The 18,566-nt window shown below is 48.1% G+C and overlaps 1 protein-coding gene across 3 annotated transcripts in view; it reads left to right on the top strand.

The window, feature by feature from the left end:
• The window catches only part of LOC5667180 (uncharacterized protein DDB_G0271670), a 113,197-nt gene extending 94,933 nt beyond the window's left edge, over positions 1-18,264 (top strand). For all 3 annotated transcript variants that reach the window (XM_061650776.1, XM_061650775.1, XM_001688469.2), the window contains one exon: positions 14,041-18,264. In XM_061650776.1, coding sequence (XP_061506760.1) covers positions 14,041-16,005 — 1,965 coding nt within the window. In that variant the 3' untranslated portion in view covers positions 16,006-18,264. The remainder of the gene's footprint in view (positions 1-14,040) is intronic.
• The last annotated feature ends 302 nt before the right edge of the window (positions 18,265-18,566 follow it).

The raw sequence follows: 18,566 nt of genomic DNA, 5'->3' as shown, positions 1-18,566 counted from the left end.
CATGCGGCGTGATAGATGAACCAGTTGAGGAAGCGAAATGTATCACCAGCGCCAGGGGAATAGACAGGTATAGGCAACATTTCATATTTCTGGTAACGAAAAATAAAATTTAGAGCAGAGGAACTTAAATTACAAATAAAACTATCAAACCCAAACGCTTAAGCTTAATAACAGGTTTAACGCTAATTCTAGTTTCTCATTTTTGTGACCTCATTATTGCATTTTATATTGCTGCAATTATTTGAGCATACTTTACTGATTTATTTGAACAAAATTCTCGTAAATGATCCGTTTGTCCGTTTAAAAACAACGAGCATGATAACAAACTGTGGGAACAGGTGAAGCTTTAACCACTGCCCCTGCTCCACTATCAATCTTTCCCGAGCTCAATCAATGAGTGGAGGATTTTTTCATCCGTTATTACTATCATGTCTCGTTTGAAGTGAACGCAGCGAAGCATATCATCTGGTATCTCGATGCCCGCAAGCAATAGTTTCTCGAGAATCATCATTTTTTCCACCATCGTCGCAGCAAGACAGCAAAAAAAAAAGAACTATACTTGTCCTTGCATGCACCGTGTTCGTCAACCGTATACCGCCGGGGCCACCGACTGGCCACTTCAACTCATCTTCGGTCCAATCGTCCGTTAAAAACAATTAACACAACCGTCCATTCGGAGCGTGGTGCAATTCTCCCTATCGGAAAAGACCTCCCTTGATGTGCTGCTGCTGTAACAACCTCATCAGGAAACTAATCGACCGTTGAAAGAGGTTTAATGAGTTTTATCACCCGCTTCGCACCGGTGCTCCCTGAATTCTTGGGAATTGGCGAGCCACACCAGACGGTGGGATGCACCTTAAAGACGGGTGGGCCAGGTGGCTGGCAGGACGGCGCCGCAAAGCAGCAGGACCGAAGATTATTGATCCTCTATCCTCGTGGATATCTCGGGGGCCGGTTCGCTCGCTCTCAGTCAGCTCCAGTGGTTATCAAAAGCCGATCGAAATTATAAGGATTACACAAAAGTCATTTCCGAAGGTTGGATCCAACGGTCTGCCCAGCAGCGGGAGCGACAGGGACATCGGAACGGGATACACAGACTGGCAGAAACGTCCCCAGGAGATGTTCCAGTGAAATTCACCCCCTCGCGAAATCACCCGCGGGCTACCATCACTTCCAGCAGCTCGTCAGATCTGCTCCCACTGACACTGATGACGTTGACGAACTGGATGTTGCTACCGCTGCGACCCACCACTTGACGCCAGTGTAATTTATATCCATTCGATTCGTTCCCATTTTTTTGTGCTGTTTGTACGTCTCCTGGTTCATCGGTGGCTCATCAGTTGCCGACTGGCTGCTGTGATTCCCTTTGACTTTACGCGACGATGAACATCAAGGAGTCGGCTCAGGGCTCTCCTGGCTACACAGGGAGGACGGGATGGGGAAAACCCCGTGCGGAGATCTTGTTCGGTGGTGGACCAATAATTAAAATCCTGACTAAACACCGCCCTGCCCTGTTGATCGATCGGATCGATGGATGAACGATGGCGTTTGCGCCTCGGTCGAGTGGAGCAACGCTCGTGGGTTGAAGTCACTCTTGAGAAGCTGCCGTTGCTGCTGATGCTGCTGCTGCTGCTGCTGCTACTGCAATTGACATTGAGCTAATTATTATCTTTCTTGCTTGTTCCACGCTTCAATTTTCATGTCGAAGACACATCACGGAAGGGACGCGGGGGATGAGATGCTGGAGATCTTGTTTCTTGGCTTCGTTCACTGCCGTTCCATTTGCTTCCCCCGAATGCACACGCATCGGTGGATGGTTCGGAGGCCCCAGCCCCCGGCTTCTGTATCGAGAGCATCTAGTGAGAGCATCATCAAAGAGCGGAGTCGTCGCCGAGTCGCCGACGCTACGAGGATGCAATGTTCAACGATTGCAATTATAATCTCGCAGTGGTTGGTGGATTACAGTGGAAACACATATCTTGCCGCCCGACCCGGGTGTCCGGGACGCCATCATCTCCGGCCGCACAGCTGCAGAAGAAAGCTTCTCAATAACACACATCGACCAAGGAGTGTGAAGAGTGGTTGCTGGGGCTGTGGGTAGAAGCAGCGGGCTATGGACAGGGTTGAGGGTTTCTTACATAAGTCCTAACCTCTTTTGCCATCAATCAGGTTCGTTGTTTCCGTTCCACCAACGCGCAAAGACACTTCAAACTCTCGGGCGCTCCGACTCGCGCTGGATGCAGGGGTTTTGGTGGCTGAGCGGGGCTGGAGCTGTGAGTTGGGCGCGTTGAGGATGTGTTTAAAGCCGTCGGTTGAGCACATTGGTGCGGTGCTCATGTGAAATCGTGTGTTTATAGCACATACACCCACTTGAGCCGACTTCACTTTGCTCCACTCGAGGGTGCCAATCGACGGACAATCGACGACGACGAAACTTGACCGCTCGAGCCCGGACTCGATTGCCAACGAAGGCAAATCAAGTCAAGCAGCGGGCTGGTAAGCAGGGCTAGCACGGTGAATTTCTCACCAGCACCACCAAAACTAGAAACAGCTTGCACGATGCTGTAAACCGTCAGAACCAAGGCGCTGGACGCGAACAGCGTTTGCAGCACGAGTGGACGATCGCTAGCGCACAACAGATCACGGATATGTCTCTCGCTGCATGTCAACCCGGGTCCGTATGCATCTGGGGCTGGGGTTAATTATTTTACATAACAATGGGTGCCTCCTTTCCAAACGGCCAGGTGGCAAATGGTGCACTAAATCACGACTTACGCCGTGTAAGACACCATCAATCATAAAACCCAACCACGCTGCCTTCAAGCGTGGTTTTCGTGGCACAAAAGAGATCGTGCTGCGGTCGTTCCGCAGCCTGTATTCACACTTGCATTTAATTAATTTCCCTGTTCATCGATCATCGGATCGGCAGCAGCGGGCCTGCTGCCCCCGCCCCCCAACAGCGATCGAGCGATCGTTCAAACCGGCACACTCTTCGATCATTAGCGCCAGTTGCGGTTCCTAATTAAGACACAGCAGCCGACAGCAGGGTTTAGTGCAGCAGCAGCGGAAGAAGAAGGGGAGAGGTGAGCAGTTCAAGGATAACGCTTCCCTTTCATGCAAACCCTTCGGCATGTGGTGGTGGCATTTTAGGGAGAACCCTGAGCATTATTGTCAACTCACGGCGCTAATGCATCGCACAGCGATAACGATCGGGTGCATTCCGATGGTGACAAAACCATTCAAAAGGCGTTTGCGCTGAATGGGAAAAGAGAAAAATGGCTGCCAGTGGAACAGCGGGAGGTGTGTGGAAAAATGACACACAAAAGCTGAAAACGTTACAACGCTTGTGCGGCTGGTGCACTCGCTAATGCACCTTGAAGGCCGGTTTAATGGTGATTTTGCACGAGTGTCATCTGGCACGAGCGGGAGACCATTTTAGTAAAGGTAGAACGCATAAGGCTGTTGATTGATAACCATTTGCTTCCTCGATTTGTGTTTCAACATTCTTTATACAAAAATAACACTTTAAAATTTTGGCGGACACAAATGGGGGTTGCTTTGGTCTTAAACATGTAATTAAATGTTAACGAATGTAATCTTCCACCTTTAATGAATGTGAAATAACCCTACTCTAATCTGTTCCGTATGCAACGGACGGATGCTCTAGCCCAATAAATTTGGTCTCGTTCTACAAAAGAAGAGAAGCAAAATTCAGACCACAGCGTCAGCAAAGGAAACGCGTCAATTCTGACGGACGGACATCAATCAACTGCATTAGACGGCGCACTGTTCCTGCTCCGTCCGGAATCCCGCACCGGGTCGTCATTGTCTGTGCAGGACAGATTGAATCCGAGCGTTCGTTAATTTACCAGAGCGAATGAATAATTTCATTCCTTTGAAACATATCAAAGTGTTCTTCCTTCCGTGTTTTCTTTTTGATTGTCAAAGAATTGCCGAATGGCTGTAGCGGTTTTGGGCCCTCACTGTTTCAGAACCGATAGCGTGTATGTGCTGCGTGTGTGGGACGAACGAATGGCAACAAAAGTGGTCTCTCCCTACACCACCCTTAAACTCACCACCGCACACACGCGGCCGCTTGGATGTTCTGTTTAATTCGGCGTGGAAATTGCGTGACCTCAAACACCAGAAACTGTGTCTTGCAAAGAGCGCATTATTTCAGTGCCCTGTTTTTTTTTTTTTGGGAAAAGTTCACAGGACAATAGGCCAACTGGTAGAAGATACACACCCACCCAAATATAATGCTTCCATGGAGCCCTTTTACGCAAGAACATAAGAAGAAGTTTCTTTCTGGTTTCATCGCATTAACCACGGCAGTCGCATTGTTCTTCGTTCACGACACGATTATTTAAATTCTCGCACGCACTTTCGGGGATGAACGAAAGCCACCCGCAATTTACAGGCGTACTGGCTGCAACGTTCGATGTGCGATGTAAGAAGAGATCTTTTATGGCATTGATATAGATTTCTGATGGGACCCTCTAACATCGAACATAAACGAGGGAGCAAACTGGTAGGCCTGGCCCTCTAGCTTCACCGTTTTTGGTGCTCTATTTTTATCAAACCGTCACCCATTTTGACGTACGCATGATCGTAAACAAGTGAATTTATGACCTCGCATGTTTCACACTAATTATGAACAATCAGTGCGCCGTTCGGTGCGAGGAACTGTGCTACACTCTCGACACCGAAGCGGAAAAGGCAACTCATCCATGGAGTGTATCTTTTCGGTCGGTTCAGTTTGTTCGTTGCAGGACGTGACAAAAGGAGGCGTTCTTAATGGACAATTAGGAGCATTATTAATAGACGAGCCACCATTGTGCTTGGAGGTTTGCCAGAACGGGAGTCAATTTATGGTGTTATTGCGGAAGTGTGATGGAAAAGGGCGCGATTTTACTAAGGTATCGTGATGATAGACCTCAAAAAGTGTGTCACAAAACGTATAATTTCTGTTCATCATTGATCAAGAAAATTGATTCCTTCAATGAACAGAAATGAAGGCTTTGAGTGTGTCTCCTATTCTTCCTTTTATGACAAAAAAATACTGGTTATTTGTGTGTGTGTTGATCGATTCAAACTCTCACCCAAACTGCTCGATAAATCAAGGCAAGATCGTAAGGCACGTGGCCAACCTAACCTCTGCCTCAGACGGCATCAAATGGTTGAAACAGTCGTAAATTTCAATTAGTAGCTCAGAAGTCGCCTCAATTCTAGTCCATGCGATGGACCACTACCTGGCCGAGGTTTCATTTGCTTCCAAAAGATCGGAACCTCTCACCTAGCCCTGGTTGTGTCAGGTTTAAGTTGGAGTGGTTTTGTCGATTTTATGAGACACCATTTACCATCTTTGCTATTGGGTGTCTCCCCACACCACTCCTCCCTGCCCCTCCTGTGCTTTTCGTTAATTGCCATAAAATTTAGCTAGCAATCTGGTTGTTGTTTTTCGAGCGGGCGCTGCACAAAACGCCCGACTGCAGGTGAGTGTAATAATTTCCGCTATAATTAAGGCGGCCAGTTTGGAGCACGCTGTGTGTGTTTATGTGTGTCTTTTTTTTTGTTAAATGTCTCTGGGCACGTGTCCTTTCATCTTTGGCGCGATGTCACCGCTATCCTTGAGGGGTAGGTCACCAGGGGAAGTTTACGGTTTAGAAGGCCCACAATTCTTGATTTTTTCCGGAAAAAACCATCGCCACGATCGTGCGTGTGCGCCTCTGTTCGAATATTCAAAATGGTCTGCCTATGGTCGTAAATTTAACCACATGTTTTACGACCATAATCACATCATTAAGACGCTAATCCATACTGCTTGGGCGGGTTTTGTACACCGGGCGGTTGAGGGACCATGTGGATTGAAGCGATACCTTTCATCTCACATTCGGTGCAAGCATATGGTTGTGCTTCTTAATTTTTGAGATGATTCAATATGCTGGAATCAGAGCAGCAACAGAATGGAGGAGCGCAAAGATGAAGCACAAATATTCGAACGATGACAACACCGACAGTTTGGAGCAAAAATTGAGGCCAACCAACCAAGTGAAAAAACAACTCGACCTGCTCATAATCCTTTTTTATCCGGAATGTTCGTGTTTTGCCGGCCACAATCCAGCAGACGCGCCTTCCTATAGCTATTAAAAAAAACCCGAAGCTGAACTGAAAAAACAGTCCCCCTTATTTTCACTCGCTCGTTCGTCTCCGAAACATGCCCATCTTTTATTATGATAAATGTCAAATTATGTGATTTTCATTCCCGCGCGCGTACATTTCTCATCCGAGAAGTGCGTTCCGGGAAAGATTCCGAAGTCGGTTCGAGGTCGTCCGTTTTTTTCTGTTTAATCTTCCAACACACCCGGTGACGCTCCTTACCAAAGACAAGGTCTTTATGATTTTTTAATGGTTATCATGTGTGTACGGCATTTTTGTTTTTTGCCTCTCTCCTGTGAGTGTGTGTGCTTATTAATGCCTTCTGCAAATCGGCACCCAGGAGCACCCAAAATGTTGTCCAGCTGTGGATGGGGATGTGGGTCCCGCGCGATCATGTGCTGACAATTTTCCCTCATTTACTCTGATCATTGGGGCCCTTGCCTTTCCAGCAAACGACATAATCACCGTGCGCTTCATCAACCTGTCCGTGCGTGTACACAGTGTGACAGCGGGAGCGAAAAGGGTTTTAGCGCTTCCGGGTGGAAATAAAAGACCCACTGTCCACCCTCACCCAGTGCCCCGCCGTGGGTCCCACTAGCTAGAACTTTGAGCAAGCCTTTGAGTTTGATTGATTTCACAGCCTGCGTCGTAAATTAATTAATTTCGACTTTCGTTGTCAGCCCGAAAATTCACCCATCAGTCGTAACGGCCCAGCGTCGGCCCTTTTCCACCCGCTACGATGTCACCGTGCGCTGCGCAACTGGCGTCACGGGAGCGTGAAATTGAAGATGTTTAATTCGTTCTAATTTAATTTGTCAGCGAAGAAAAGTAACCATTTGATTCGGAGTCGCAGGACCCGAACTACGTTTTGGGCCGGGGCAGTTCTGCTGCCATAATGACAGAAGTGCGGTGAAGCAATCAGTTGTGCCGAAGCTGTGTCCAGAAAAGTTAGCGCTTTCGTCTTTGATGGAGAACGGTTCTCCAAAGCCTCTGCCGCCTCTCCACAGTCATCCCGATGGGGTGCAGCATTGTGCAAATTGGGAGTGCGCTAGGAAAAAAAAAAAAAAAGAAACGACAAGATTAGTAAGAGGCAACATTTCTTGCAATATTTATTTAGGGTACCTCTTGGGGCGCAGTTATTTCACCGTTGAGCTGTACAGTTTTGTGTGTGTGTGTTGTTGTGTATGTGGTCTTTAGTAACAGGGGAGTAGTAAAAAATGTAACTCTCTAGAGGGTTTAAGCTAACATGACAATAATGAAATCACATTGAACTTGCCCTTTGCCCAAGAAAGTGGGAGAAGGGCAAAGAAAACACCATCGCCGATAAAGCGGTTTTCTCCCAAGCGAAACCATTTATGTTGACCCGCTCGGTGGTACGCACACGGTAGCAACATAATGATACCGAAAATACTGAAGGGACACGAAATCAACGTCACCGTGACCCATCTCACAGGGTGCGTCGAGGCCTGGGCACACGTATCAACAAGCGGAGGAAACAGCTCCACTCACACAAACACACACACTTCAGTTTTCAGGTCGCCTAATTGCACCTAACGATGATCGATTGTGATTATCGTCCGCGCGCGCAGGGTCGCACCGGTGAAGCAGGAGAAAGGTAAATAGTGACCCACCGAGTGCCTTTTCGGGGCAGCACAATCGCATACATTCGGACTCAGATCGTGATTTTAATCCCCATTGGGGGAACATATTCTGATCCCTCGCGCGATGGATGATGAACGGTTGGAGCAAAGTTTACAACAAAAACAACCCAAAAAAAACACATCTCGAAGAGGGGGAATAAAGATTGATTCAATTGTAAGCGTCTCGGCACTTTAAAAGAACGAACAAACTCTTAACTGATTGAAGGTTTTTCGACCGTGCAAGGGAAATGCTGGACACTGGAAAAGTAAAGGGAAATACTTTCTACCGGTGGCGGATAAAGTGATGCGAGTGCTTTTATAACTTTTGGAACCGTAGCTTTGTGGTAAGGACGGATAAGAAAAAGCACGGAATGTCGTTGGAAAAGAATGGCCGATAAAGTGAACCTTGTGCGATCGGCGGTTTGTGCAACGACGTTGGACTGGCGAAAAGAGTAACTTGTCGTCATTATGTAATTATTTGCAATTATTTTCTATTTAATAACAATAATCACACGAAGCAGCACAGACTGGTCGCCGGTCGCAGGGCTTTGTGGGATGTTGAGCGATTGCACACATCTCGACATGATCGGGACAGTTGGTGGTTTGTGGTGAGCAGGGAGCTTTACCAGTTGAGCACTTGGGTTTACACCTCCACCAAGCTGTAGAGTATTTTGCCGATAACAAGTTTCGTACCATTATACCCACTCGCCAAGCACTGATCTGTCGTCGGATACTGTTTCATTTGAAATAATAAGGAGTTCAAAAACATGGTACATGTGGGGGGATTTTTTGTAATTTATTGGAATATGAGATAGAAATGTGAGATACACGGCAGTAGGTTTGATAAGTAAATACGTTTCCAAAGCGGTGACACAAGCTTTAATACGAAAATGATAAGACAACTCGTTCCTCCAGCTCAGTAATCCATAGCTACAAATTGGTTTGTTTTAGTAGTCCGTTTTATTAGCCACTGCCACATATCGTTAACCATACCGACTTAATGCTCACCACTCTATTCCCTTGCAACCGATTCGTGGTTACACACATGGGACCCTCCGGTACAGCGGTAGAAACACAACTGATGGTAGTCTTAGCTTGCTGTGCTTCTTTTTTAACGAGACGAGCATTCAACCTTTCCGGCGCTCAGGCTTCTCGCTTCTCGGGGAGCCCGGCGGATTTTGGCCCCTTCGCTTCGAACATCAATATTTGGCCATGTGGAAATCATAATCAGTGCATAATCTGTATTATTTATTGCCCACCGACACCAGTAAAATCCACCTCCCAGCATACACAGCGCTCGGCCAGGTCGCCCGAGTGATGCTTCAATTCAAACAGCGATGTGGTCGTCTTGCCATCGATTGTCGCCTCGAATGTCGCCCCGCACGATGGGTCCTCCGAGCCATGCATATAAAGATGTATTACGGCTTGTTTATATTCATACCAAAATACGAACGATACGATACGGCAAAAACGACATTAACGCACTTGTTGGGCATTTTATGGTCCCGTGTGTGTGTGTGTGTGTGTCACTCGCGAAGCCTTTTCCGCGGTTACAATTCCAGCGCGCAATAAAAAACCATAACGAGGAAAATCGTTTCGGAAATTTTACTTTGTAATGTGGGCCCCTAAAACTTGTCAGCTTCGGGGGACAGCAAAAAAAGGAAGAAGAAGAAGAAGAAGAATAAGAAACGGTCTTTGAGTTTTTCCTTCCTTCGTTTCCACGTTCTTTCCTGTTTAGGCGTTGTTGGTGGGTGACGAACTGGTTTTACGACCCACAACCCGACTGCCGGCTGGACCCTTGTCCTGCCGCGTGTTTGGCTGGGACAATCAATTAAACGAACATTTTTCGAACGCCAAAAACCCTTATCAGGGGTTCGCCTGGGCTGGTCCGGGTAAGGCTGAGAAAAAATAATTTTATTACATTGATACGAAAGCCACACAGAGGGAGAGGGAGCACTGGGAAGCAGCGAACGCGCATCGCACCGAAACCAGTCAATTAACAAAGCAAACAAGGTTGGGGACAAAGTTTTCAATTACTTCGAAACAGCAGGACTCGATGGACCGTCGCGGCTGTCAGTTTGCGCACTTTTTCTGTGTGTGTGTGTGTATGTGTGTGTGTGCGTTGTATCGGCTTTGTTGCGTTGCACTCTCGAAGGCGAAGGGAAATTAGAGTCGAAAAAGTAGAAAGAAATTAAACCATTAGTACACACAGGTCCGCCCCGAAGCTGGTCCAGAGATGAAACAGAATGATAAAAAAATCCTTCGAAAAGGAAATTTGAAACAAGTGTCAGAAAACTTCTCCCCCACATCCTATCTCGTGTCCCGGTCGCCACGTATCCCTGTCACTCCTGTTTCCGGAACTTCTCGATAGGTTTTTTATTCTCGCGTCTCGGGCCTGATAAGGCGGTAGCCGGTCCCCACGCGCGCCAGTCCTACGGACAGATGAACAAAATTTTTAATTGATTAGTGGTCAGTTTGCTCATTCTTTCTTTGCTTCGGGTTTTGTTTGTTCTCCTGCATTTACCGAAGCTACTAAGTTTTCAATTGGTTGAAGTAGCACTTAAGTCGCGGTGAGAGTGTGAGTGAGAAAAGAAACTTCCTCCTGAAGCATCGGAAGAGGAAGGTTGAATCTGTTTTACGAATAAATTGTTGCCCCACAACAGGACGGTGAGTGCTACATTTGGACCTTAAAAAGATCCGTTAAATGTAAGAAAGCGAACAAAAAATCCTATCATCCCACATTACGGGGCTGATAATGAATTTATCAAACTTTAGCCCTTTGCGAATGCTCACAAAATGACGCTTTTCCGTGTTTGGAGGGAACGGAAACGGTGCAAAACCTTTTTTTTTTAATTTCCTGAACACTCTGAATAATGCATCGCAGTTATGAGGCAAGATGGATTTAAAAACTTTCTCCGTTGTGTAACTATTGATTTTCTCCCAATTGATTTAGCACAAAAGAAAGCTTTTTAATTAAAAGGACAAAAATTAAGTTATCGTTGGGAGGGTTCTGTGTGATTTTTTTGCTTCCTTTTTTTGGAGACCATTCTTCAAAAGATGTTGCCCTATCTAGATCACGTTAAATGTACTTTAATTTAAAAGAAATGCTCATCTGAGTGAGTTTCTTTCCTTTTTTTGCTGTATTTGCTGCCTCCCTTAGGATCCTTCAGCGTCTAACGGTGGCCACCCTTAATGGAGCGAAGGCAGCAGGCGGAATAAAAATGTGCCAACAGAAAAGAGCATTTCATGCAAATGCAGCTGCTGCAGCTCCACCCACCCAAAACCTGACACAAGCACACACACACAGACACACACACAATCAGAAGAATGGGTAGAAGAACAAAAATCTACTCATTATTCATTCATCATCGTAAAAGATTAGTGATGGCAGATAGCGCGCAGTTCGGAAAGCAGTTCGCTGCCGGACCCAAGCCGCACAAACCCCGACCCCTGAGTGAGTGGTGAGGGGAGGAAGGCATGGAACGGAGGGAGAAAATGCAAAAATTTAAATAAACCATCAGGCACCATCAGGCAGCGCCCTGGACCTGGTCGCTTGTTGTTTATTTTCCAGCTCCAGTTTGCATTTGGCGCTGCGCCGAACGGAACGGTTCTGGTGCGGGCGTTAAGGTTACGGAGAGTATCCTCTATCCACGGATCGGAGTGGGGAAAAGGGCTTGGGAGTTGGGAATGAATAGAACACGCTGTTCGGTACGCTTTCGCATTTCGATGTTTGTTCTGCAGTTTTTCCTATATTTTTCGACAGTAAACTTGCAAAAGCTTGGAAGCTGCTCCACTGTGCTTCTAGCTCTCGGTGCTTCGGGAGCTTTACATGGCTTAGGCTTAGTCGCTAGAACTGCTGCTGGAAGAGGCTAACTTGACCTCACCCTCTCCGCGATCCGTCGGGACAAGCGAACGGGACAGCCAATAACTAAAAAAACTGGTACTGACCACAGCGGCAGCGGCCGGTACCGTGAGAAGGTGGCGAATGTTCGCGCCAGCCAGGGATAGCAAAAAAAAAAAAAAAAAAAAAAAAACAAGTCGCGACTTGTACGGGCATCCGAAGGACGCGCACGTACCCCGGGCTGTCGACGCTCATCGGCGTGCCGGGGCGGGCATACAGATCAGCGCTCATTGCGCAAAAGCACACACTTCCTCATCCGCGACCGCTTACGCATTCGCGGTCGATTTCGCGGCCAACACACTGTTTACGATTTATGCATTTTTATAAGTGCAGCTGCGGAGGTACTGCAAATGTGACAGCATGTGTGTGTGTGTGTGTGTGTGTGTGATTGTGTGCATGCCAGCGCGCACACACGTATGGGGTGCTACACGGGTGAAGGAATACACGGGCCGCCATCTCGGGGCGATACGCTTAATGCTGATGATGATGATGTTGATCGTTGTCACTAATATGTGCGGCGAATAGAATCCACGCTCACCACCCCGCTCTGGGTGAAACTGTTTGTTATTGCGGAAGTAGAAGGCGATAATAATTTCTGCGCATAACCTTTCGGTACACCGGCTCCGGGTGTGTCACGTCTCTGTGCTTCCAGCTGGCAAAGAGCGGCCGTAGCTTGTATTTTTTATGTTCTAGTTAACAAACAAAACAAATAGACGGGTGACAGTTTAATATTATTTTTTGTCGGACCACCTCGACTCAACTGTGGATTTTTATCGCTAGACCGGAGCATCGCAGCGAACGTAGATTAATTTAACCATATGTTGCTGTCAAGCCGTTGGCTATTGGGCGGTCGGCCGCTCGCAACATGGTTAAGGAGTACGTAAATATGTTTTGCATGATGCTCCCCCTATCCGAAACAAGCGAAAAACATACATATTAAAAATGTGCCACAAAAAAAAAAACTTTTTTCCCGAAAAAAAGGAAACCCTTGCTCCGACAAGCATCTCCACCATCACGGTTGTGCACGAAGGATCTAAAGCAAGTGTATATTAGCGCTGGCTGGAAAATAGGAAAAAAAAACCAGTACAGTACCGAGTTGAAAGGGGTTTTTTTGTTCTACGCTCCGCCATGTTGCATGGAATCTAGTTATCAGGACTGGCTCGGAGACTGGCGCACTATGGGGATTTAACTAGACCAGAGCGATGGAACAGAAATGTGCACGACCCAAAACAGAAAAAAAACTCTATTATAAAGTATAATTTATAACTGCCACGCTTGTCACTGGCCACGTTGTGTACCGATTGGGGTTTTCCTATGTTTGTGTGTGTGTGTGTTTGTGCATGTGTCTGTTTCCGGTGGTTGTTTTGCCATCAACCGATACTGTCCCTTGTGTCGGGGGCGCCCCGGGCCAGGGCAAGAACATCCATGTTGAACATAATAAACTTACACGCATGACGGGGCGAACCACCGACCACCGACCTTGCGATGAAAGTCGTCCAGCCGTTATTGTAGTGCCCTGTACATGGGTTGGGGGCTGGGAACTCAAAATGCCAGCAAATGTGGTGCCTTTCATGTGTGTGTGTGTGTGTGTGTGTGTGTGTGTGTGTGTTTGATGGTAGGATTTTCCGACGATAAATGTCAATCAGACGACCACGACGTCGGCGGAATGGCGAAAGTGATGGGATTGTTGTAATTTCATTAGCGTACGGTCTGGAGATGAAACAGTGAAGTTACTGCCCCCATGAATCCCTGCCACGATGTGCAATCGCTTCGCCTCCCTATCAAAACATTTACATGCCGGCCCAAACAAGCTTACGGTTGAATTAAAAATGAGTCCTCGCGTCTGGGAGGAAAAGGGATTTATTTTTCATCGTCATAGTCAAAAGTACACCCTCTTTCAAAAGTGCAATATACACGTACACACACGGACGGTGGACTCGTAATCCCTGATTCTACCGAAACGGATGCTACGACATCAAACGGTTTTATTTCGCCGAAACGTTCACGGGTTTTCGGTGTCGGAGTTGGAAAGCGCGCGCTTTTTTGTATTATTCCTTTCACCGCCACACTGGAACCATAATGGAACGGCTTTCAACCTGCACCCGCGTGTGGTGGCGTGGTTGTGCTTCCGTTTTTAATGGACCCATTTCCCAAAAACCCACCACTGCGGGACCATAGCACTTCACCGAAAGTGTCCCACGGAGCCTGGAGTAATATCTGTGACTCAAAACGTTTGGTTACGCTGCGCTGGACCGATTTTTTTTGTAGCACAATCTCTTTGAAGCTTCCCTTCCACTAAACTCCCCATCTTTTCCCATTGGTTTCTTCCTTCTACCGCAGACGAAAAAACACAGCCCCGGACACATCAAGCGGCCGATGAATCCGTTCATGGTGTGGAGCCAGATCGAGCGGCGCAAGATTTGCGAGGTGACGCCGGACATGCACAACGCGGTCATCTCCAAGAACCTGGGCCAGCGCTGGAAGCAGCTGAGCCCGGAGGAGCGCCAACCGTTCATCGAGGAGGCGGAGCGCTTGCGCAAGCTGCACACGCAGGAGTACCCCAACTACAAGTACCGTCCAAAGAAGAAGCAGATCAAGGGTAGTGGTAGTGGTGGCGCAGGTCCGGCAAGCTCCCCCAAGAACGGTTCGTCGTCGTCCTCCTCCTCCTCCTCCTCCACTGGTGCTGGTTCGCCCGCCCTGTCCACGTCCTCCTCGACCGGTTCTCCCGACTCGGTATCGTCCCGGGACAGCTGCGGTTCGTCCAGTAGTTCCTCCTCGTCGTCCTCGTCGTCGTCGTCCGCCAAATCTCCGGCTGCGCCGACCGGCAAGCGCAGCCGGACCGCGAGCGGGAAGGTGTCCAAGGGGGGCGCTAGCGGTGGCTCGCTCAAGGGCAAGAAGCAGCTCATCCTCGACGAGCTGGGCCAGCCGACGATGGCGGCGGTCGCGACGGCCGCCACCATGCCGCCCCTAGCGGCGCAGCCCGACTGTTACTCGCTGGCCGCAACCAAGCTGCTGCCGAACTCACCGGAGAGTGCCACGTTGTACGACGAGCGGTCGCTGATCTCGCCCGAGCCCACGTTTGGCTCGTTCACGGAAGGCACGCCCCTGTTCATCCGCACGCCCGACCACAGCGTGTTCGCGGTGGACGAAAGCAGCCACTTTGAGCACGAGGCCAAGGGCTTCCGCTACGCGCACGGCGCTACGCCCGATCTCACCGGGGGAGACAGTGTGGGGAGCCCGCTAGGCCACACCAACCACACCACCTGCTCGACCGCCTCCGCCACCAATACCACCTCCAGCAGTCCGGCGACCACGGTCACGGTGCATCACGGTGCGCACGTGCCGTCCTGCAACAGTCCCCTTCCGCAACAGCACCACAATCAACACCAGCAACACAATCAGCAGCAACACAACAACAACAACAACAACAACAACAGTCTTCAGATCAACAACAATCACCTCCAGCAGCAAACGACGCCGTCCGCCAAGTCCGTCTACGCCGACAGCGACGGTGACTGCATAAAGACGGAGAAGTACTACGATGACGATGAGTGTCAGAGTGACCACTTTGGCAGCATGCTGGATCTGGAGCCCGGTGTGTGTTTCAGCGACATTGAGCCCTTCAACGGGCATTTCACGCTGGCTGAGCCGCAGCACCAGCAGCACCAACAGCAGCAGCAGCACCCACAGCAGCAACAGCAACAGCAGCAGCAGCAGCAGCCACAACAGCAGCAGCAATCACAACAGTCACACCACCTCAACCAGCAACAGCAGCAGCGGGGCGCACTAGCGAGCTTTAACGAAATCACCAACGGACAGCAGTGCCACCAGCCATTGCAGCAGCAGTTGCTGCAACCGTTCCAGTACTCCGAGGCAAACCAGCCCCTGATTGCCAACAGCCTTCACCAGCAGCAGCAGCACCAGCAACAGCAGCAGCAGCAGCAGCAACAGCACCAGCAGTTCCAGCAGCATCTGCGCCAGTACACGTGCCAGCAGCTAGCGGTGGAGAATATGGGCAGCTTGTCGCTGATAGCCGAGACGTCCATTGTGCCCAACTGTCAACCGTCGCCGTCGGTCGACGGGTTCGGTACGCTCGTGGCACTCGACAGCCACATCATCGACAGCATGAGCCAGTCGGACGATCAGAACCTGCTGGACGGTATTCTGGACGTGTGCGCCGCCCAGATGGACTACACGTTCGAGGGCATGGAAACGGCCTCCTCGTCCAGCGGCTCCCATCTAGAGTTCATCGCCGAGGGCAACAGTATTTTCCTGTCCGAGCAAAACCTCAGCTTCAACGTGTAAAAGCAGCGGCGTCTATGGTGAACTGGTGAGCGAAATATCCTCCAAAAAAAAAAAAAAAACAAAAAACAAAAGAACCTTTCCTCACTACTCATACACACATCTATACAAATCAAAACTTTTCCCCCACACACCAACAAACATACACATAAATATATAAACCAACACACGGGTGCATAGTAGAGAAAGGGATTTGAGCCTTCGTAGTCTTGGAATTTATTATCCACAAAGAAGGGGAAAAGTAAAAACAGATGCAAAGTAGACACTTTGTTATCATTTATCACAACAAACAAAATGAGAAAGCGAGAGAGAGACAGAGAGAGAGAGAGAGAGAAGAGGAAAAAGAGACAGAGAGAGTAAGGTAAAAGAGCAGACAAAGAAAAAAGGAAGCGTAAGAAGGGAAAAAATAAGTGCTTTATCAGATGAGGTGCATGATTGTAAAGAAAGTGCGTGAGTGCGAGAGAGCAAGTGAGAAAGAGTGCGTGAGTGTGTGTAAGTTTGTGTGTGTAAGCGTACAGTAACAGAATGATCTAGAACCTTAAGGAAAACTTAAAATATAGCCAGAAAATGCGCGTTAGTGCGCGTGTTTGTCAAGTATGCAATATAACAAAACCATAAAGCAAAACAACACTAAGTAAGAAAACAAGCAAAGAGTTCAGAAAATTGAATCGAGAAAGAAAGAAAGTCCATCGGATTGCAAATCGCTAAAGATACAAATGAAACAAAATGGAAATAAAACGAAACCGTAAACAAAACACACAAACCGAGCGACTCAGAGCTTACAGAAAAATAGGAAAAGAAAACCACATACAAACACAGCGACACTCACAGAAAGAAAAGTGATCGGAGAACGTTTGACGTTAAGAGAGTACGATGCATAGCTGGTTGAAGAAAAAAAAAAAGGATGCTAACATAAGTGGTGAGTTTGTGGGTGAGGTGCGGACGTGCTTTTCAAATGGTAACTCTGGGCAGCAATCTTGCGCTTGTGTTCCTGTTTGCGATCAAATTATTCGATATGGAGTGCCGATTTTGAGCGGAACAAATTCCACGCAGCCGATGGCGAAGTGGGGCATCAATGTGGATCGGTACGGGTTTGGAAAAGGGATGGAATTTTGGGGTTCGCAGCGTCGCGTACAGTTTTGTAATTAAAAATAGCTCACGTACTTGCTGGTAGCCGAACTGAAGAAAAAAGTGGCGTTGTGATTAAAATTGTACTGCTGAATGGAATATAGGACGGCAGCGGGTGAGCAATTTGGCTGTCTTATCCTCCGGGTTTCCGAGTGGAATCCAAATGATTGGAATCGCTGTCCAAGGTGTTCTAATAGAGTGAGATTTATTTGTAAATAGCTCATCGTTAGGGTCGCTGTGTGTATGTTTTATTGCCGGTTTGGACCTCACGCCACGGGTTTGGAAAATTCCATTCCACAGCAATTGAAAAATACAAACTGGTTTACGGTAAAGCAGCGTGTAGCGAAGATGCATCCTGCCGGTCCGGTATGGAATTTAGCAAAAATGACTATTGTGATGGAGCAAACAACTTCCCCACAGTACTTACTCGCTCCTTCGGGGGGAACCTACTGACAGGGAACTGCACAGAATTCCCTGATAAAGGTGGAACAATTTGATTAATGTAATACCCAGCTTCCAGTCCCGGAAGGCGCAGCCACGAGGCTGGTGTAAAAGAGGTGTTTTATTAAATTTCTTTCACGCTCCTGCAAACAAGCAGCGTACCGTGAAGCATCGGCTAATGGAAAAAAAAACACGCGGCATGCCTGCCTGCTATCCTGCCTGGCCCGATAGTGGCTGGCTGGCTGGGCTAAGCAGCAATACGGGTACATTATCCTATTTTCGTCCAATTTCTACAATTTCTTTCCAACTTACGGTGAAAGAAGCGGTTTGCGAAAGGCGAAGAAGGAGGTTGGATAAAAATTTCAGATTCCACTGCGAATCGCTTGAATCGGTTTTACCCCAACCGTTTGTTAGTTCGCCAGTCCCGTGCTCTTCGACCCAGTTTCTCCCGGTTCGCCATATAGCCCTTTCACGGAATAATCGAAATTCAGCCACCAAAACGCACCAAATCAGGATATGCACGGAACCCCCCGGGGCACTTTCGGACGAACGGAGATATTGAAAAACTGCCCGAAGGATCGGCGGGCATTGGGTTTATTATTCCTCTGTGCCCTGGGAGCCAGTGGGTCCTGGTTATATGGGGTTTTTTGCCTTTCATTTTGGGTTTGGCACACACACACACACAAAAGAAAATGTTACTCTACATTGGTTTTTATTCGGTTTTTATGTGTATGTGTGTGTGCGTACACAAACCCAGAGCCAATTTCCAGATGGCAGCGCCACTGCTTGGAAGGAAATTGTGTTCCCACTTGCCTTCCGATCCTTCCCAATCGCTCATCTCATCGGCAATGTGTTTTACAGCGTTTTCCTGGGAGCCCATTTATTCTTTCTTTCTTCGCTGGTCGCTTATGTTGGCTGCTTGCGTCCCATGGAACGGTTTTTCGTTCTACTTCCAATCGTGATACTTCCTTTTCCACCCAAGGGCTGTGTTGCGA

The sequence above is a fragment of the Anopheles gambiae genome, chromosome 2 (genome assembly GCF_943734735.2).
Source record: "Anopheles gambiae chromosome 2, idAnoGambNW_F1_1, whole genome shotgun sequence".
NCBI classification, from domain to species: Eukaryota; Metazoa; Arthropoda; class Insecta; order Diptera; family Culicidae; genus Anopheles; species Anopheles gambiae.
This window is presented reverse-complemented; position numbering and strand designations above follow the sequence as displayed.